Below are 20,336 nucleotides of genomic sequence, written 5' to 3' on the forward strand. Positions count from 1 at the left end.
CCATTTCACCAATGATCTTCACTGGAGCTGGGGATTCCCGGGTGGTTGGCTATACACTAGTGGAGCACCAGGCCTCTTATTTTCTTACAAGATTGTAATCTCTGGTGGCTCAGCCAATTAAAGAAAATGTTGCTTTCATAAATGTAAGAAGGGAGCAGCATTGCCTCATTCTCGTTATACCTTCAAGGGCACAGTTGTGTGAACAAATGTTATCAGTATCACTAAATGAAACAGGATTGGCCAGTGGAGTAATTATGTTCCCCTTCCCCCACCGTCCCTTCCTCCTCATATGACCTGGAATCCTGGCAGTACACAAAGTACTTACTCACTTTCTGCTTCTGGGCTCACTGGCCAGCAAGAGGTGTCTAACTTCAGCTTCAAGGTCAGTTTAACTAACTCTTCTTGCGTTTTTGTTCTCCACAAACAGTGGCATTTAAAATGAGGAGGCTTATTAAAAATGAATTCAAAGCACCATGCATGATGGTGTAATTTGACTATAATTTACTGATTTGCAAAACTACTCAGACAGCAATGACAGCAAACTGTGTCAGCCCACTATGCGGCTGCTTCAAATGGTGACACTTAAGTAGCACTTTAAATAAACAAAAATTAAAATCTGGCAGAATCATGATAACATTTCTACAGTCACCCTGCAGAGAAACCACCTTAAATTGTCTGTAAATGTCTGGAGTTAGCTAGAAATGTTGTCTTTATTTACACATTAGATACAAGTTTTCTTGCTATATGGTGCAGCAGACCAGCTTCTTAGAGGTGATCAATATCCACAACTCACTGGCTTGCGTGGGAGTGTTTGGGACTCAGCACCTCTCCAGAAAAGACCCCATGGGCCTGATCTTCTGTTGGTCACCCTCAATGGAACTATGCCAGTTTATACCAATGAGCATCTATCACAGAATGGTGTGGGGTTTTTTTTGGACTGTTCAACATTCTTTACCATCTTTCCCCTTCTCCTTCTTTCATTGTAAACTGATTTTTGAATTCCTTTAAGAAGATTAGATTTTATACAGGTTCATGGATCAATGGAGTTATGAAGAGAGAGAAATGCAATCCTGGCCTCTTCATTCATGATGATGCATATTAAATTTAAAAGCAAAATTAGAAATATGGTGGTTGATTTCTGGAGACTTGTTTTAAACCAACTCTGTTTGAGAGGTTAACCAGCCCATTAATGTGAATGGGAAAAATTCCCAATAACTTCAGTTGGCTTTGGATCAGGCTTTGTATGACACAAGTGAAGTGTTATCAGGTAACAACAGAATTTTGTTCTTTTTGAACCCCATTTTTTATCACTTATGAGGGTCTATTTACTGCAGTAGCATCATTATCAAGAACAGCTGGTTAACAGTTTGAGTTCCATGTATGTAGCTACATCATGATTCAATTATCGGAACAAGCATAGCTTGAGTAATGTCACATTTTAGCTTTCTAAAGACTGAAAGGTCAAGCATGGCCACATACTGACATTTTATTCAAATCTGCTCTATTGTTTGCTATTTAAAATATGAATATATACATTATCTGTGTGAACTTTTAGCTATGGCTCTGTGATGCCTTTCAAATGTCAGTCAGGATCACATGGTGTGGTGGTTAATACCAGCTGTGACTGGGCTCCAGTATTTAATCTAGTTCTATTTCTAGAAACATCACTTTTCCTGTCTGCAGCCCTTCTAGTTTTATCTCCTTTGGAAAAAAACATGTGCTTCCTAATATAAACTATAAATATAAGAGAACCAGAAATTTGTCCTCAGCTACATTAATACCTGACTAAGAAAATAGTGCTTATAAATGACTACTTCTTTAGCAATTAACTCTCTAGCTTCTTTAGTCCTCTAAAGAGAACTCAGTTTATTTGGGGGTGAATTAGTAGTGACTGCAAGATACTTCAGCTTAAAGGATAAAGTGGTTTGTACTTTTAGAATCACAATTTGAATCTCCTTTGAAATTTTCAGAGGCATGAATATAATGGTTTCACCTCCCTGCAGATCACAAATTCACTGTCCATAATCTGACACCTTTAGAATAGACTGAAAGAGCCTGCTGCTAAAAAGTCAACTGTTCTGGGAAACCCTGCCAAAAAAGAAGGTGATCGCTGTAGGTCAGATGTGAAACTGCTGATGAAAGTAGCACGGGGAATTTTTGCATGTGTGGATTCCTACAGACTTTATATACATTTGTAAAAGATCTGATTTACAGTTTTCAAACATTAATATTAGAGATGGACCCAAACTATAAAACCTAATCTTTGGAGAAGTTCAGATCTTTGAGCTTTAAAAGAGTGTCTCCATATTTATACCTGTGTAAATGAGAGCAGGGTTTGTTTTAAGGCCTTTAAGTAAACATTCTTCTCTTTCATAGTAGTCCTAAATGCAGCTAACCATGTCATGTCCTCCCTAAATGTAATGAAGAATCCTTGGAGCTGGTTCCTAGTGGATACTACCAGAATTTCTTCAGTGGCTTCAGTAATTTGTCAAAATGGGATTTGATCATTTAACATTGCATGCAGTACAGCTGATTTTTCTAGTATTCAAATAACATTTTTAAAAAAATATGGACTCCAGAAGTTGAGCAAAACTCCTTCAGGAGAGACTACAGAAAAGCTGTAACCTCAAAGCTCATGGTCTTCTAGGTAGCTGCTGTCAATTCCCTGGGGGTTTCAGGTTATCCCCTGGTTAAGAATCATTGCTCTAGAAAAGGTAGTTCCAAATTGGCTCTGAGGTTTGATTACCCTTGTCTTGTGTGAAGGGATAGTGTAATGGAAGAATAGTGACAACTGCATTTAGTTTTGAAGAAAGCTGTGAAATGTGTGTACAGACTCAAAACTCTATGCTATGTTTAAGCAGTATGGCTCCATTGCATTGTTACACTTATTCCCACACAATTAACTACTTTGTGGTGGAAATAGCTGTTCAATATACGTTTACTCTACAACTCATTGTATATTGTGGATCATTGATCAAAGACTGAAGAATCCTCCTGCAAGAAGTGTACCTAGCGACAGTTGCTCTGCTGGGTGCTCTTCTAGTCTACAGCAGAGACTGATACTACTTTTGCCTTCAAGTGTTACCACAAGTGAAAATGACCTTGGGAGTTGTGTCTAGTCCTGAAGGTGTTTTTGTGCCAGTGGCAAATCTCACTCTCCAGACTCTTGAGTGTATTCCTGACTGTGCCAGTGACCCAGGAGCTTGGGTAAGTCTCAGTCTTTCTGAGTCAAGTCCTGTGGTGATATAAAAGGCTTGCTCAAAGCCATCAGCCAATGTAGCCATCTACGCTACAGATTTTACAGAGTTATCCCACAGGCAACTTTTTACATTGATCCCACTGCTCAAGAACATTTCTTGAATATATGCACTGACCATCAATTAGTCATAATTTTCAACTCCTTTTCCTTGTACCCATATTCTTATTAGGTCACATCTTATAAATAGTCCCTTTATGACTCATGCCAGCACTCCTTTTAAGATTTCTAAATTTCACCCTACACATTTCAGGAGTAATTTGGAACCTTTTGTTAAACAGCTTTCTTAAATTCAGAATATATCAAAGCTTCCCAAATTGGCTTTCATGAAATACATTCTGAGCTTTACCAAACAGTTTTGCAATCAGTGTGGGGACTCTTTCCTCAGGAATCTTATGAATTTCACCTAGCTTTTCAAAAGTGGTGAAGTACTCTCTTCAGTGCAGTCTCTCTTTGTATGCAGGACACACCTTGTCCCACCAGAGGGTTCCTTGAGTAGAGGGAGATGTTGGTGAGTTTGGGATCTTTCCATGTTTTTCTAACCGTTACAGGTTGTAGTTCCTCTCCTCCTCCTCAGCCTCTGTTTCTCAGCTCCATGGCTCTCTTATGGGTGACTTCTTCAGCTTCCCATGCAGTAGCTGCTTCTTTCAGTCTCATTTTTGGCTGCCACATCTGATACTGGTATTTGCACTCTTTTCTGCTGCCCCCAATCTGGCCAGCTCTAACTTTGCAATTGTGTCACGGCCACTCATTTTTATGCTGTACTATTTCCCTCACCTGAAATAAGGTGGTGGCTGGAGACAGTCACATGTGAGACTCATTTAAAATCACTGTACCAGGACTCCAAGTGTAAACTGCACTTAAAATAACAAATTGTGCATCTGTCCAGCTCACTGTGCCGATGTGACCTTACCCAGGGTATAATCTGGACTGTTTGAACAGCTGTGGCCCTTCAATTCTCCAACCTGGAGGGGGAGGTGCCTTTTATACTACTTCGCTGTGAGAGCAACCACTCCTGGTCTGCTCGCTCTCAGCCTCCCTCTTGTAAACGACTCCCAGCTATAATGCAAGAGTGCTTAGGCTAGCCACTCTTGAGTTACACTGCAGACCAACACCAGCAAATTCTCAGTCCCAGACTTTCCCCCAGAAATGTGCATCTTGTACTGCCCAGCCCTCTCTTGGACAATACAAGCTGACATAAAGCCTGTCATTTTATTAACAGGATTTGTGCATGTAATTTTTTATCTCAATAGTTTGCCAAACACTTCAATTCCAACACACACTGGTTTAGATAAAACAAGTTTATTTAACTACAGAAAGATAAAGTGATTACAAGTAATGAGGCATAAAAGTTAGAATTGGTTACAAGAAAATAAAAGGTTTCAGAGTAGCAGCCGTGTTAGTCTGTATCCGCAAAAAGAAAAGGAGGACTTGTGGCACCTTAGAGACTAACAAATTTATTTGAGCATAAGCTTTCATGAGCTACAGCTCACTTCATCGGATGCATTGATAAATAAAAGTAAATGCAACTAATAACTAAATGAGAAGTGAATTCAAAGCAAAAGTCTCTCACCACATGCTTCAGCAGTCCTACTGGTTGAATTCCTTTCAGACAGGATCCCTCCCTCAGTCCAAAGCTGTTTCTTTGTTTCTGAGGTATTGTAGTGGCTGGGGGTAGAGAGAAAGGAAGGAAAACATGGGGCATGTATTCCCCCATTATATTTTTTTCATTTTCTTTGAGAATCATCTCCAGCTGGGATTCAAGAGATAGAAAGTCTGTGGGGATGGGAATTTCCAGCTGTTTCTTTGAGAAGATATAAATTTTTTGCTCACACCCTCTTTCCTATCAAAGAATGGCCCTTAACCAGGCAATGGTCCATTTGATTTTGTTGACCCCTAGCTGAGGCATCAGTTGGCCTTTTGTCTGAGGAACTGGTTTGTGGCTGCTTTTCTAAAGTTGGAACATGTTTCAGTAATGTCATACGGTAAAATTTTATAACTTTACATAAAATGTTGCTACACATTTTGCCAGGACAATAATGCTCAGCAAATTATGAGTTTTCAGATGATACTTCAAAAAGTATACTTTATACAAAATCTATCATAGTCTTGTAAAAGAGGTGAACCTAGGGCTATATATATATATATATATATAATTTGGTGCTTTAAAAGGCTAATTTAACAAAGCTGAAATAGTTATGAGACAAATCAACAAGAGAATTTAAACAGAAAAAAAATTTAACAAATAGGAACTGTTCAAGAACATCTTACTAAATGCCCAAAAAGCAAAAATCCTACAATCAAGAAAGAAGACTTCCCTTTAAAATAAATAAATAAAATAAAAGCCTGGCTTGGAGGGGAAATGAAAGCATCTGTCTTTTTAATAATAAATGTAGAAAAAGGAAATTGATAGCACCAAATAAAAATTAGGAGCTAGGAATTGTAGGAAATTGATAAGGATAGCAAAAGGCCACACTGAGAGATTTATAGCCAGCAGAGTTAAAGATGACAAATTTCTTAAGTAAATTAGGAACAAAAGGAACCCTCACAATTGTATTGGTCCATTATTAGATGGAAATGGTAGAACTGTCAATAATAAGGCAGAAGAGTTTAATAAATATTTCTGTCTGAATTTGGGCCAGATTTATTTAAGTTTTGGAACACTGGGAAGTTCCAGAAGAAATGACTCTTCAGTGTAGAAGACAAGGGGTAACACAATCCAAATGGATAGAAATTGAAGCTAGATAAATTCAAACTACAAATAAGGTGTAAATAGTTAGCAGTGCAGGTAATTAACCATTGGAATAACTCACCAAGGGGTTGTAGTGGATTCTCCATCCCTGGAAACATTTATGTTAAGATTGGATGTTTTTTCTAAAAGCTATGCTCTAATTCAACCACAGCTATTGAACCTGAAGCAGGAATTAATTCAGGGAAGTCCTATTGACTGTGTTATGCAGAAGGTCAGATTAGATGATCATAATTGTCCCTTCTGGCCATCAAATCTAAGGAAAAACATATGCTTCCTCTCCTCTTTAGTTACAGTCCACCAAACTCCTAGACCTCTATGAAAAAACAGCTCCTTTACCCGTGTGAGTATGGGAAAGGGGCATACTGTTGGAAAAAGACTTACACCTGCCCAGTTTCCTGATAACCTAATGAGCACAGATGAACTGCATCAGCTTGACCATCTGATGGGACACCTTGCCTGATTGGCCGAGGGAAGCTAGCAGGCTTGCTCGTAAGCCCAGCAGCAGTTCACTGGTTTAGATATAAAGTTCTATCTATATGACCAACAGATAATATAGTGAAAAATTACAAACTCTTAAATGGGATATTTGATGACCAGCTGAATTAACTTACTTAAAACTATTTCTGGAACATCCTGGGAAGTGGATAAGAAAACGGTGATAACGCTGTACAGAGTGCTCATTAGACCAATTATTGAGTATGAATGCCAGGTATTTGGACTGGCAGGAAACAGAAAGCTGAGAAAACTAGACTATATCCAAGCACAGGCATTGCGTATTGTATGTGGTACCTTCATTCCTATACGTCTGTGTGTACTACTAATAGGAGCAGGTGAAATGCCTTTCAGAATGAGGCTCCTAGAGTAACCTTTTGGGCCAAAGTATGAGGTAATAGTGAAGATGACAATCTGATTTTAGGGAATTAAGTGGAAGCCAGGTAGGACAAAAAAATCAAAATTCTCAATGTAAGTAGGGTACAGAAGGGGATAAAGGATCTTAATAAAAAGAAAGGATTGAAAGAGACCAAAATCTATAGCTCTGGGAAAATACTCTTATCACTGGAAACCATCCACTCTGAGATAGACAAGGAATTGCATAATGAAATAACTAAAAGGAGAAGACTGATAAATGTATAAGATACAGCAAATAAATATCTTTGTGATAAGTGGGAACACTACTGCCAAATATGGCTTCAAAGAGAAAGGAGCAGGAAGAGTAGGAACAGCTTTCTGCATGCCTTCACTTGGACTCAAGAAAGCCATAAGGCAATAACTAACTTTTGTATCCATCTTTCCTGCTACCTCAGCCTAATTATGCTAGCACTAACCTGGGCTTTAGATGTGTGGACAGCTGCTGTGTCCATCCCATCTGACTCCTTAGAAAGTACAGTACATGCTAGTTGGAGTTTTTTGAAGATATTAACAGAAGTGAATAACTTCAAACGTACGTCACAATCACACAATTCCCGTCTAGTGCCTAAGTCCTCAACTGATTTTGTATGTGTAGCTCAGAGCATAAGGATGGCCATAGTGGGTCAGACCAATGGTCCATCTAGCCCAGGAGCTTGTGTTCCAACAGTGGCCAATGCCAAATACTTCAGAGGGAATGAACAGAACCAGGCAATTATCGAGTGATCCGTCCCCTGTCATCGTGTCCCAGCATCTGGCAGTCAGAAGCTTATGTATACCCAGAGCATGGGATTGCAACCCTGACCATCTTGGCTAATAGCCAATGATGGACCTATCCTCCATAAACTTATCTAATTCCTTTTTGAACCCCGTTATAGTTTTGGCCTTCACAGCATCTCCTGGCAATGAGTTTCACAAGCTCACTGTGTGTTGTGTGCAGACACTCTTCTTTGGTTTGTTTTAAACCTGCTGCCAAATAATTTCATTGGAAGACCCCCTGGGTCTTGTGTTATATGAAGGCATAAAGAACACTTCTTTATTCACTTTCTCCACACAATTCATAATTTTATAGTCTTCTATCATATGCGCCGCCCAGTTACTTGTCTCTTTTCCAGGATGAATAGTCCATCTTTTTAATCCCTCCTCATATGGAAGCTGTTCCATACCCCTAATCATTTTTGTTGCCCTTCTCTGTATTATTTCCGTATCTTTTTTGAGATGGGGTGACCAGAATTGCATGCAGTATTCAAGATGTGGGTGCATGAGGGATTGATATCATGGCATTTTATCATCTGTCCCTTTCCTAACGGTTCCTAACATTCTGTTAGCTTTTTTGACTGATGCTGAACATTGAATGGATGTTTTCAGAGAACTATCCACAATGACGCCAAGATCTCTTTCTTGAATGGGAACAGCTAATTAAGACCCCATCATTTTATATGTATAGTTGAGACTATGTTTTCCAATATGCATTACTTTGCATTTATCACCACTGAATTTCATCCGACATTTTGTTGTCCAGTCATCCAGTTCTGTGAGATCCCTTTGTTACTCTTTACAGTGTGCTTTAGACCAGTAGGTCTCAATCAGGGGTACATGTACCTGTGGGGGTACACAGAGGTCTTCCAGGGGATACATCAACTGATCTAGATATTTTCAACTCATATAGATACAGGCTACATAAAAAGCACTAGTGAAGTCAGTATAAGCTAAAATTCCATACAAACAATGACTTGTTTATACTGCTCTATATACCATACACTGAAATGTAAGCACAATATTTATATTCCAATTGTTTTATTTTTATTATATGGTAAAAATGAGAAAGGCAGCTATTTTTCAGTAACAGTGTGCTGTGCCACTTTTGTATTTTTGTGTCTGATTTTGTAAGCAAGTAGTTTTTAAGTGAGGTGAAACTTGGGGGTACACAAGACAAATCGGACTCCTGAAAGGGGTACAGCAGTCTGGAAAGGCTGAGGGCCCACTACATTAGGCTTAACTACCTTGAGTAAGTTTGTATCATCTGCAAACTTTGTCGCCGCTCCGTTTACCCCTCTGTCAAGATAATTTATGAATATGTTGACCAGCACTGCTTGCAGTACTGACCCCCATCTCTTGTGTTACGGAGATGGAGTAAATAACACTTCCCTACTCCCCTTAGTTGTCTCTTTTCTAGGCCGTACAGTCCCAGTCTTTTTAATCTCTCCTCATAGGGAAGCTGTTCCATACCATTGATCATTTTTGTTGCCCTTCTCTGTACCTTTATATAGTATATATATAGTACCTATATAGTAGCATTATGATATTTTCTGTCTTATTCTCTCTCCCTTTCCTAATGGTTTATAACACTCTGTTAGCTTTATTGACTGCCATTGCACATTGAGTGGATGTTTTCAGAGAACTATCTGCAATGACTTCAAGAGCTCTTTCTTGAGTAATAACAGCTAATTCAGAACTCCTCATTTTGTATGTGAAGTTGGGATTATGTTTCCAATGTGCATTACTTTGCATTTATCAACATTGAATTTCATCTGCCATTTTGTTGCCCAATCACCCAATTTTGTGAGAGTCCTTTGTAATTCTTTGCAGTCTGCTTAGGACTTAACTATCTTGAGTAATTTGGTATCATCTGCAAACTTTTCCACCTCACTGTACATCCCTTTTTCTAGATCATTTATAAATATGTTGAACAGCACTGGTCCCAGAACAAACCCCTGGGGGGACACCACTATTTACCTCTCTCCATTGTGAAAACTGACTATTTATTCCTACCCTTTGTTTCTGTCTTTTAACCAGTTACTGATTCGTAACCATGATTGCTTATTTTGTTTAAGAGCCTTTGGTGAGGGACCTTGTCAAAGGCTTTCTGAAAGTCCAAGATTTCTTTAAGATTGGCCATTATCTTTGAAAACTCATGGCGAACGGGGGAAGTCCCGCATGACTGGAAAAAGGCTAATGTAGTGCCAATCTTTAAAAAAGGGAAGGAGGAGGATCCTGGGAACTACAGGCCAGTCAGCCTCACCTCAGTCCCCGGAAAAATCATGGAGCAGGTCCTCAAAGAATCAATCCTGAAGCACTTACATGAGAGGAAAGTGATCAGGAACAGTCAGCATGGATTCACCAAGGGAAGGTCATGCCTGACTAATCTAATCGCCTTCTATGATGAGATTACTGGTTCTGTGGATGAAGGGAAAGCAGTGGATGTATTGTTTCTTGACTTTAGCAAAGCTTTTGACACGGTCTCCCGCAAGTATTCTTGTCAGCAAGTTAAAGAAGTATGGGCTGGATGATTGCACTATAAGGTGGGTAGAAAGTTGGCTAGATTGTCGGGCTCAACGGGTAGTGATCGATGGCTCCATGTCTAATTGGCAGCCGGTGTCAAGTGGAGTGCCCCAGGGGTCGGTCCTGGGGCCGGTTTTGTTCAATATCTTCATAAATGATCTGGAGGATGGTGTGGATTGCACTCTCAGCAAATTTGCGGATGATACTAAACTGGGAGGAGTGGTAGATACGTTGGAGGGCAGGGATAGGATACAGAGGGACCTAGACAAATTGGAGGATTGGGCCAAAAGAAATCTGATGAGGTTCAATAAGGATAAGTGCAGGGTCCTGCACTTAAGACGGAAGAACCCAATGCACAGCTACAGACTAGGGACCGAATGGCTAGGCAGCAGTTCTGCGGAAAAGGACCTAGGGGTAACAGTGGATGAGAAGCTGGATATGAGTCAGCAGTGTGCCCTTGTTGCCAAGAAGGCCAATGGCATTTTGGGATGTATAAGTAGGGGCATAGCGAGCAGATCGAGGGACGTGATCGTCCCCCTCTATTCGACATTGGTGAGGCCTCATCTGGAGTACTGTGTCCAGTTTTGGGCCCCACACTACAAGAAGGATGTGGATAAATTGGAGAGAGTCCAGCGAAGGGCAACAAAAATGATTAGGGGTCTGGAACACATGACTTATGAGGAGAGGCTGAGGGAACTGGGATTGTTTAGTCTGCAGAAGAGAAGAATGAGGGGGGATTTGATAGCTGCTTTCAACTACCTGAGAGGTGGTTCCAGAGAGGATGGTTCTAGACTATTCTCAGTGGTAGAAAAGGACAGGACAAGGAGTAATGGTCTCAAGTTGCAGTGGGGGAGGTTTAGGTTGGATATTAGGAAAAACTTTTTCACTAGGAGGGTGGTGAAGCACTGGAATGCGTTACCTAGGGAGGTGGTAGAATCTCCTTCCTTAGAAGTTTTTAAGGTCAGGCTTGACAAAGCCCTGGCTGGGATGATTTAATTGGGGATTGGTCCTGCGTTGAGCAGGGGGTTGGACTAGATGACCTCCTGAGGTCCCTTCCAACCCTGATATTCTATGATTCTAAGTACACTATATCCACTGGATCACCCTATCTACATGATTCTTGACCCCCCTTAAAGAATTCCAATAGATTGGTGAGGTATAATTTCCCTTCACAAAAGTCATGTTGACTCTTCCCCAACAAATCATGTTCATCTATGTGTCTGATAATTCTCTTCTTTACTATAGTTTTCAATCAATTTGCCTGGTACTGAAGTTAGGTTTACCTAACTTATCCTGTACTTGCCAGGATCGCCTCTGGAGCCTTTTTTAAAAAAGTGGTGTCACGTTAGCTATCATCCAATCATGTGGTACAGAAGCTGATTTAAACAATAGGTTACAAACCGCAGTGAGTAGTTCTGCAATTTCATATCTGAGTTCCTTCAGAACTCTTGGGTGAATACCATCTGGTCCTGGTGACTTATTACTGTTTAATTTATCAATTTGTTCCAAACTTCTTCTATTGACACCTTGGTCTGGGATAGTTCCTCAGATTTGTCACCCAAAAAGAATGGCACAGTGTGGGAATCTCCCTCGCATTCTCTGTAGTAAAGCCCAATTCAAAGAATTCATTTAGCTTCTCTTCAATGGTCTTTCTTCCATGAGTGCTCCTTTAGCACCTCGATAGTCCAGGGGCCCCACGGATCATTTGGCAAGCTTCCTGCTTCTGATGAACTTTTAATAAAAACTGCTGTTAGTTGTTGTGCCTTTTGCTACTTTAAATTCTTTTTTGGTCTGCCTAATAATACTTTTACACTTGACATGCGAGAGTTTATGCTTCTTTCTATTTTCCTCACTAGGATTTGACTTCCAATTTTTACAGGATGCCTTTCTGTCTCTAACTGCCTCATTTATTCTGTTTAGCCATGGTAGTATTTTTTTTTTTTTTGGTCCTCTTACTTTCTATATTTTTTTTTTTAATTTGTGGGATAATTTTAGTTTGAGCCTCTATTATGGTGTTTTTAGACAGTTTCCATGAGCTTGCACGCATTTCATTCTGCTGACCATTCCATTTAATTTCCATTTAACTAGCTTCCTTATTTTTGTGTAGTTCCCTTTCTTGAAGTTAAATGTTACAGTGGCGGGCGTCTTTGGTATTTTCCACCCTCGCACAAAGGTGTTAAATCTAATTACATATGGTCATTATTACCAAGCGGTTCAGCTATAGAACACATTGTGATTTGGTTTGCAGATATAAACCACAACGTTAGTAATGTCCTAGTACTGCAAATAGTGACTTTCTTAATGGAATGGTGTTATTATTTGTTGTGCACGCTACATCTCTGGAAAGGGCTTCAAGGTGAAAAAATATGCAGTCAATCAATTGCTCCTGGAACAAAGCATAGGACTTCTATGTCACATCCTATTAATATAAGGAATTGATGGAATGTGAAAACAGCTATCAACATAGTGCATCCTTCCCAGCAGAAATCATGTGAGATAGCTAAATATGATGGCCTGCCTAATGTCATTACCATTATCTGTTACTGGTGGAATAACTGTAGCCAATACAGACAATACCCTGGTTATTCTTGAAGGACTCATATTATATTATTGTGTCTCCTTCTGTCCTCTACACATACAAGGCACATCACTCCTCCAGTCTGATCAAATACACCGAATGTATTTGTCCCTTGCTGAAGTGACAGCACAGTACACAGAAGTCAGAAGCATCCCCAGAACTCTCAGTCCCCAGGTTAGGAGATGACTTCGGTGTGCTTTAAATGCCTGATCCAACACCACTTGGAATCAGCAGAAATACTCCCATTGATTTCAGTGGGCTTTGGATCAGGTTTTTAGTTTCTAGGACAGGGTGTGAGTCATCTGCCTGCTCATCAGTGAAGAGAGACTGACAATATCTGTAAAATGGGGATATTATTAGTGCCATCGCTCACAAGACTGTTGTGAAAATAAATTCATTGCTTGTGAGTTATTTAGATACAACAAGAGCGAGTTCCACAGAGAAGCCCATGAGGAAATTAATATTTCCATATTCAATGCAGAGTTTGGATGGTGTGTTGTAACTAAGGCATACGGCCACATGCTGAATGATGAGGACAGAAAGGAGTAGAAAAAACCCATTGTATCATAAACTGCTTATTTGATTCTAATTTATGATAAAACATTCCACCACTGACGAGATTTTTTCCCTTCTGACATGCATTAAGGACCAGTTCTGCAAAGCATACTCACGCAAATAAACTCTTTGACTTTAGTGGGACCATTGAAAAATTGCTCTTGTGAGTAAGAGTTGCGGGATCAAGCCAATAGGGAAAGTTCTGACACATGGGCATTTTCTTAATCAATATGTATTTTTAATAGTTTAAATAAAGTGAATTCTGTAACATTTTCTATGGCATGGTTTCAGGGTAATCTAAGATCATCAGAATCAGTTCCTTATGGCTGATCATGTCAAAATCAGAGGGGTAGCCGTGTTAGTCTGGATCTGTAAAAGTGGCAAAGAGTCCTGTGGCACCTTATAGACTAACAGACATATTGGAGCATAAGCTTTCGGATGCATCCGACAAAGTGGGTATTCACCCACAAAAGCTTATGCTCCAATATGTCTGTTAGTCTATAAGGTGCCACAGGACTCTTGGCCGCTTTTATATGTAAAGAGCATCATTTTGAAATGTGGTCTTTTCCCAGTACTCTGTTTTTGGACAAATTTTTACCATTGAGCAAAGAAGAAAATATTGAATCCTCTTTCAATTGATATATCAGAGTTTCTCTCCTTTTAAGTGACAAAACCCTATTTTATATCATGCGTGTACTCAGGAAGTAGAGGAGACAGCTAAGACTTTTATTAGTTTTAAAATGCCCTTTGATACTGCCAAGTGTGCATCAGTATAGAATATTGGAAAGTTGGTGTCAAACTATTTGATCTAGACACAGGACATAAGACAAATCTGCCTTCAAACCTGTAAAGAAGTATGCAAGAATCATGCAAACTCAAAAACAAAACACAAGGGCATGAAAATCTACCAAAAAGATTCAAACCCAATGAAAAGGCAGACATACTAGGTCATCATCATCATTAGACATGAATGGAAAGGGAAGTGAGGTTCTTGACCATGATCTGATTAACCCCAGGGCTTCAGGATGATGTTCCAAAATGAAAGTATTGTTTTCACTGAACAGATATCAAATGTTCTGAGGTGTCTTGCTAACCTCTTTAAATCCCTGAAATAAAAAAGGATTAAGGAATGATTAAACAGAAGAAATATATCCTTGAGAACACTGAAAAGGGTAACTGAAGGATTGCACACTGGGAAGATTCATGATTGATTATTGTCCTTCCACGCCTAACTTCATGTTTTCTTACAACCTACTCTATAGGTATTGAACACCCTTCCAAGCCAGATTTGTCAGACCTCCATCCACCTAAACTCTTGGGGTGAAATCCTGTCCTCATGTAAATCGGTGGAAGTTTTGCCAGGCCTGGATTTCACCCTTCAACCTTCTCTGAGGCCCACAATCACAAACAGAAGAAATCACATCCATTCAAAAATATTATTCAAGTTATTTCCCTCTTCTGAGTCCCCTAGCACGTACCATGTTATCTATCTGCCTTGTAGATTGCCAGCGGGCTGGTACTGTAGCTGTACCGCTCTGAACACTTTGATGAGACACAATTAGTAATAATCGACTCTGTGTGAGCTCCTAAAAATATTGTGAGATTAATTAAACCCTCTTGGGCCTGATTCTCATTTACACCTAGGCTCCTGCAGTGGAAGGGAACCTTGAAGTGGATGCAGATTACACTCGCACTCACTTTAAGGCTCCTTTATGCTGTTAGATCAGTGAAAATGCAAATGAGAATCAAGCTCCTTTTCTTGAAGATGTAAAAGACTTCGTTTCTTGAGAGGCAGCAGACTCTGGAGGAACTAGATCAAGTCTGACAGTCAGGAACTCCTGGGTTCTAATGTGGGTTCTGCTGTGGACTCACTGTGTGGCCTAAGTCACTCTACCTTTTTTCTCCATTGGTAAAGTGGAGCTAATAGTATCTACATATCTACCTCCAATGTGTAGTGTGACTCTAGGTCTTTGCAGCACTTTGGAAAATACAAGTGCTAAGTATTATTATTGATGATGACCCAATGTGTTAAAAATGTATTAGCCTTAGACCCAGCCTTGCACTCATTTATATTAATGGCAAAATGTTCCTTGACTTCAATGGGCAATTTATTTGGCAGAAATAACTTGTTCTTGCCAATAGACGTTAATTAAATTCCTATCTATTAAGAATTCTCTGGTAGCCAGTTATTTCCAAGGGCATTTTAATGAGCAAATCAGGTGGGGAAGAAGCACAATTTTTACTGGACTGCTTAAAAATATCCTTATGCAGAAGTAAGAATTTGTTGTGTAAATACAGAAACCTTCTGGGGTGTCTTAAGGAGGTTGGTATCAAGGATCTGATCTGTGAGCCATTTAAGTAACTGGGATTCATTTTATCCTAATTTATCCACAGGACTATTTTTACAAAACGCAAGGTAACTCACAGAATCACAGGATAAGAGAAATTTAAGCATCACTTACAAGTCCGCTTTATTTCTTGCAATTTCCTATGTACCTCCACGAACAAAAAATCTCTGTAAATAACTCTGGAGATCAAATGAGAGAGAGGTGAGGGTGAGGGTGAGAAAAATTCCCAGTTGTATCCTTCATAGGATAAAAGACTTATCAGATCTCAGCTCACTGGGTACTTCAGATTTATATAATTATTTATACAGTGCACCTAAGTGTGCTAGGCATTTATAGCCCTGGGTCTTTGCAGAGAATATGGCTGTCATGTGGAGTTATTTTCTATATGTCTATATTTTCACTTCTCATGAACATATGGTGGATTAAAGTCTATCAAAAATTTCCTGTGCATCTATCACTGAAAGTAATGACAGAAGCCCCAGTCCTTGGATCTGGCTAAGCTGTGCTTGGCTTAGTACATGTGGGGATAGGGAGATTTCGGCAATCTATGATTTCCTTTGATCCCTGTTTCAGTTAGAACAGCCTCAAGGGACTCACCAGCTGGCCAGTTAAGACAGGTGTAAGGTTGCTTTATGCCACCAGTGCAATGCAGAGCAGCCCTAATGTGGCCAAGGATCCAGCCAGGAGATTTGGGGGATTTATTTGGCAGTGTTTAAATAAAACTATGAAGGATGTTTGTGGATTTTATCAGATGAATGTCTGTCCCTGTTAAAAAAAAAAAACTTCTCTGACTAGTTGTAAATGATTTTGGGAGAAGTGATTTTAACTCAGTTGCTTCCGGCATCCTGTTGTGTTTTGAAATCTGCATTACAGACCCAGTGTGCAGGCCCTTACAGTACTTATTTGGGCAATTCTTATTTCCTTGAGTAGTCCCATTGATTTCTGTGGGAATATTTATCTGAGTAAGGGATTGCAAGGTCAGGCTTTAATATTTTTTTCCGAAAGCAGGCACTTGTTTTTGTGTGTCGCTACGATACCGGTTACAGACCATGCCTGTCTTATATTGTGTATCATTCATCCATCACAAGAGACTATAAAGCTCCATTTATGCAGTGTTACATAAATGGTAATAATTAATAATATTTCAAACAGAATCTAAACCTCCTTGATATTTCAGTCTCATTTTCGGGTACACATTATTTGCAATGTTTTGTCTGCTATGTCTAACTTTGACATTATAACCTTTCCATGTGTCATGAACAGATATCGCCATGTAACTATATTACTGCTATGAAGCAAGCTAAAGAATTGAATTATGACCCTAAAAGCCTCAAAACAGTTAATATAAATATGAGAGATGGCTGGGTTTAGAATGTTGTGTTCAATATTGGATTGAACAGATCCAATGATTTTTCAAGTCTATCAAAGGTTTATGTACAGAAATAGAGTAAATGCTACCAATCCTTCCTCTAGGCACTACTGCAATACACATAATAATAATTAATAATTGCCTTTTTTATTGAATTACTGTATGTTCCAGTTGTGAGAGTGAGCATTTATTTGGCATGTTCAGCATATTTGAACTTTAAGTTCAAATAGCCATCAAGTACGGTTTCATATAGGGTTATTTTGCCTTCTAGAAGCCTTAATATAGAAGAAGAATGACTAGCACATTTTCTCGTCTCCTGGCTGGCCGCAAAACTGCTGTGCTCTTTGCAACAGTTAGCACAGGGGCCTTAACCACTGGATACCTATTGAATCATCAGAATGTGAGAGCAGGATCTCATGAAAGACGAAAACTCTTTCCTCCAAGGTAAGTCATTTGGATTAAACCTTCCACTGAGCACCCAGCCCAAGTAGCTGCTGATGCTCTCTGTGGGACTAAGAGAGAAGGAATTGTCCCCCAGCAAACTGCAGAGCAGCTACAGAAGTCACCATGGCCCAAATGTGGCACCTATGCATGTGGGAAGGGAGGAGCTGAGGAAGGGAAGATCCTTGTAAGTTCAAAGTCTGAGAACAGGATCTCTTACTATTAACCCTGGTTTTAGATAGATTCAAAATAGCATGAACAATAGTCTTCAAAACCAGGAAGTGTAGACGTGTGCAAATGTAAAAAACAAAACCACACACACAAAGATTGTCAAACCTCAAATAAAGTTCAGTTTTGGTTCACATTTCAGGCAAAGGTTCAGGATGGTCCTCATTAACTTATCAGTCATCTAATTCCTAGGATTCAGAGGGGTAGTTGGAGTCTGTTTTTGGAGTTTTTTTGTTGTAGTATTGCCACTTTACAGACCTCAAAGTGGCAATACTACAAAAAAAACCTTTAAAACCAGACTCCAGGGAGAGACTGCTGAATTGGAATTACTTTGCAAACTGGACACCATTAACTTAGGCTTGAATAGAGACTGGGAGTGGATGGGTCACTACACAAAGTAAAACTATTTCCCCATGCTTATTTTTCCCCCCTACGGTTACTCACATCTTCTTGTCAACTGTTGGAAATGGGCCATTCTGATTATCACTACAAAAGGTTATTTTCTCCTGTTGATAATAACTCACTTTAACTGATCACTCTCGTTATAGTGGGTATGGCAAGACCCATTTTTTTCATGTTCTCTGTGTGTGTGTGTGTGTATCTTCCTACTGTATTTTCCACTGCATGCGTCCGATGAAGTGGGTTTTAGCCCACGAAACCTTATGCTCAAATAAATTTGTTAGTCTCTAAGGTGCCACAAGTCCTCCTCGTTGTTTTTGCTAATTCCTAGGAGTAACTGTTTGCTCAGCCAACTATCTGTGTAGACTCTACTGGAGGGAAGTTTTTTATATTTTTATGTACAAATGATAAGGTGTTGGCCATGGTAAATACATGGAAGAGACACAACTGCTCTGCCTGAAATATTCCCACAGCAGCTATAAACTGATTGACTGAGCATAGAAGCTAAATACATCCCTGATCGGACTAGGTTGACCTCACTAGACTTGTATTAGCTTGAATTTGGTCTTATTTTTGAAAAATGACAATATGGGCCAGTTTGTGATCCCCTTATTCATACTGAATAGTACCATATTTCACAAATAGGCCCAGTGAGGTTGCTGAGATTCCTGTTAGAGCAAGGTGCTACTAAATCAGGATAAAGATGTCACAGTCTGACCCATTTAAAAGTATTACCAATGCTTTGTCAAAGGACGTAGGAACATCTTCACAGAGCCATAACTAGGGCATTTTTGCAGGTGGGGCAAGTAAACATATTTGCACCCACTACCATTTTTCCCCACTTCATTTCTCTGCCCCATTTTCCCACCCCTATGGCTTTGTGCCCTGGGCAGCTGCCCAGCTCACCCTGCCCTGGTTACGGCCCTGCCACTTCACATGCTAAGAGCTGAAGATTTCTTTACTGATGGATTATAATACTATACCGCTTTCTTTAAATAATAAGATAATTAAAACAACTCAGAACTAGTATAAAAGGGCTAGATTTTCTGCAGGTATAAATCGGAATAGCTCCACAGAGTGACACTTATTTACACTAGCTGGGGATCTGGTCCACTAACTTTACTTGTACTTCAAGTTTTATCAAAAGCGTAACCAAATGAATTCCAAACATTGTTCATGTTCCTCCTATCTGTGCTAGTGCTTCCCACTTCCATTGTAAATATCTTTATGTACTGCTAATGTAACTGGCAGCCAGTGCAGACTGGGGGTGGTGTTGATAAGAGCTTGTATGCTTTTGTTTCCTTTCTACATTTTAATGCCGTGCATGTATCAAGCACCAGGCGTGCTTTTAAACTCTCTGCTATTTACCTCAAGCTTCCTGATCCACTGCAGAGAATAATATCCATCAATGCGTGGTAGAATGACACAACTTTAGTTTAAGAGAGGGAAACAAGCAGACCAAGTAAGCACTCTTTCTGTCCCCTCTCCTTCTGATATGTTCGTAACCTGGCAAAAAGAACCAAGAATTACAGTTTGTTACCATGTTAAATGCATTTGTCTTTTTCACCCCTCAGTGCAGACTATCCTGATCTCCGCAAACATAACAACTGCATGGCTGAATGTCTCTCACCAGCAATATATGCTAAATTAAGGGACAAGATGACTCCAAATGGTTATACCCTGGACCAGTGTATCCAAACTGGCGTTGACAATCCTGGCCATCCTTTCATTAAAACTGTGGGCATGGTCGCTGGTGATGAAGAATCTTATGAGGTGAAACATTTTTACTACGCTGTAATGGTTAGTTTGTACATTATACTTCATGAGCGCTTGTTAGGACAGCACAGATCTTTCATGAGAAGTGCACTTTTAAGGTAAATAGCACACCAGAGTGTGTATAAACCACAAACCATATGGGTAATACTGGTGTTTTCTCAACAGGAGGTACAATGAACAGGAAACATCATTAAAAGAGCCATCTATAATGTTATCCAGGGTAATGAAGTGTGGGCTCACAGGAATAATATTTTATTTGCTTGCAAAAGCTACACTCCCTCCTGCTGTTAAATTCAGTTTGTGGCAAGACTGTGTGGAAACATGTCACCAAATTGAAATGATGTGGAAATGATACTTTAAAAAATCAAACATGGTAGAAGTGAGAAGAAATTTTCTTCTGAAATATGTGAGATGCTTGACAGCTAGACACTAGGCCTTTAGGGGCA

General features: G+C 39.6%; 1 protein-coding gene across 2 annotated transcripts in view; it reads left to right on the forward strand.

Annotated features, from left to right (window-relative positions):
- The first annotated feature begins 279 nt into the window (after nucleotides 1–279).
- The window catches only part of CKMT2 (creatine kinase, mitochondrial 2), a 35,099-nt gene continuing 15,042 nt past the window's right edge, over nucleotides 280–20,336 (forward strand). The window contains exons 1-4 of one of the 2 annotated variants that reach the window (XM_075128552.1): nucleotides 354–382; nucleotides 3,720–3,767; nucleotides 17,318–17,490; nucleotides 19,689–19,887. In XM_075128552.1, coding sequence (XP_074984653.1) covers nucleotides 17,339–17,490; nucleotides 19,689–19,887 — 351 coding nt within the window. In that variant the 5' untranslated portion in view covers nucleotides 354–382; nucleotides 3,720–3,767; nucleotides 17,318–17,338. Of the gene's footprint in view, nucleotides 383–3,719; nucleotides 3,768–17,317; nucleotides 17,491–19,688; nucleotides 19,888–20,336 lie in introns of both variants that reach the window. The other variant, XM_048851302.2, reaches the window with a different exon arrangement.

This window comes from Caretta caretta, chromosome 5, assembly GCF_965140235.1.
Source record: "Caretta caretta isolate rCarCar2 chromosome 5, rCarCar1.hap1, whole genome shotgun sequence".
In the NCBI taxonomy this organism is placed as follows: Eukaryota; Metazoa; Chordata; order Testudines; family Cheloniidae; genus Caretta; species Caretta caretta.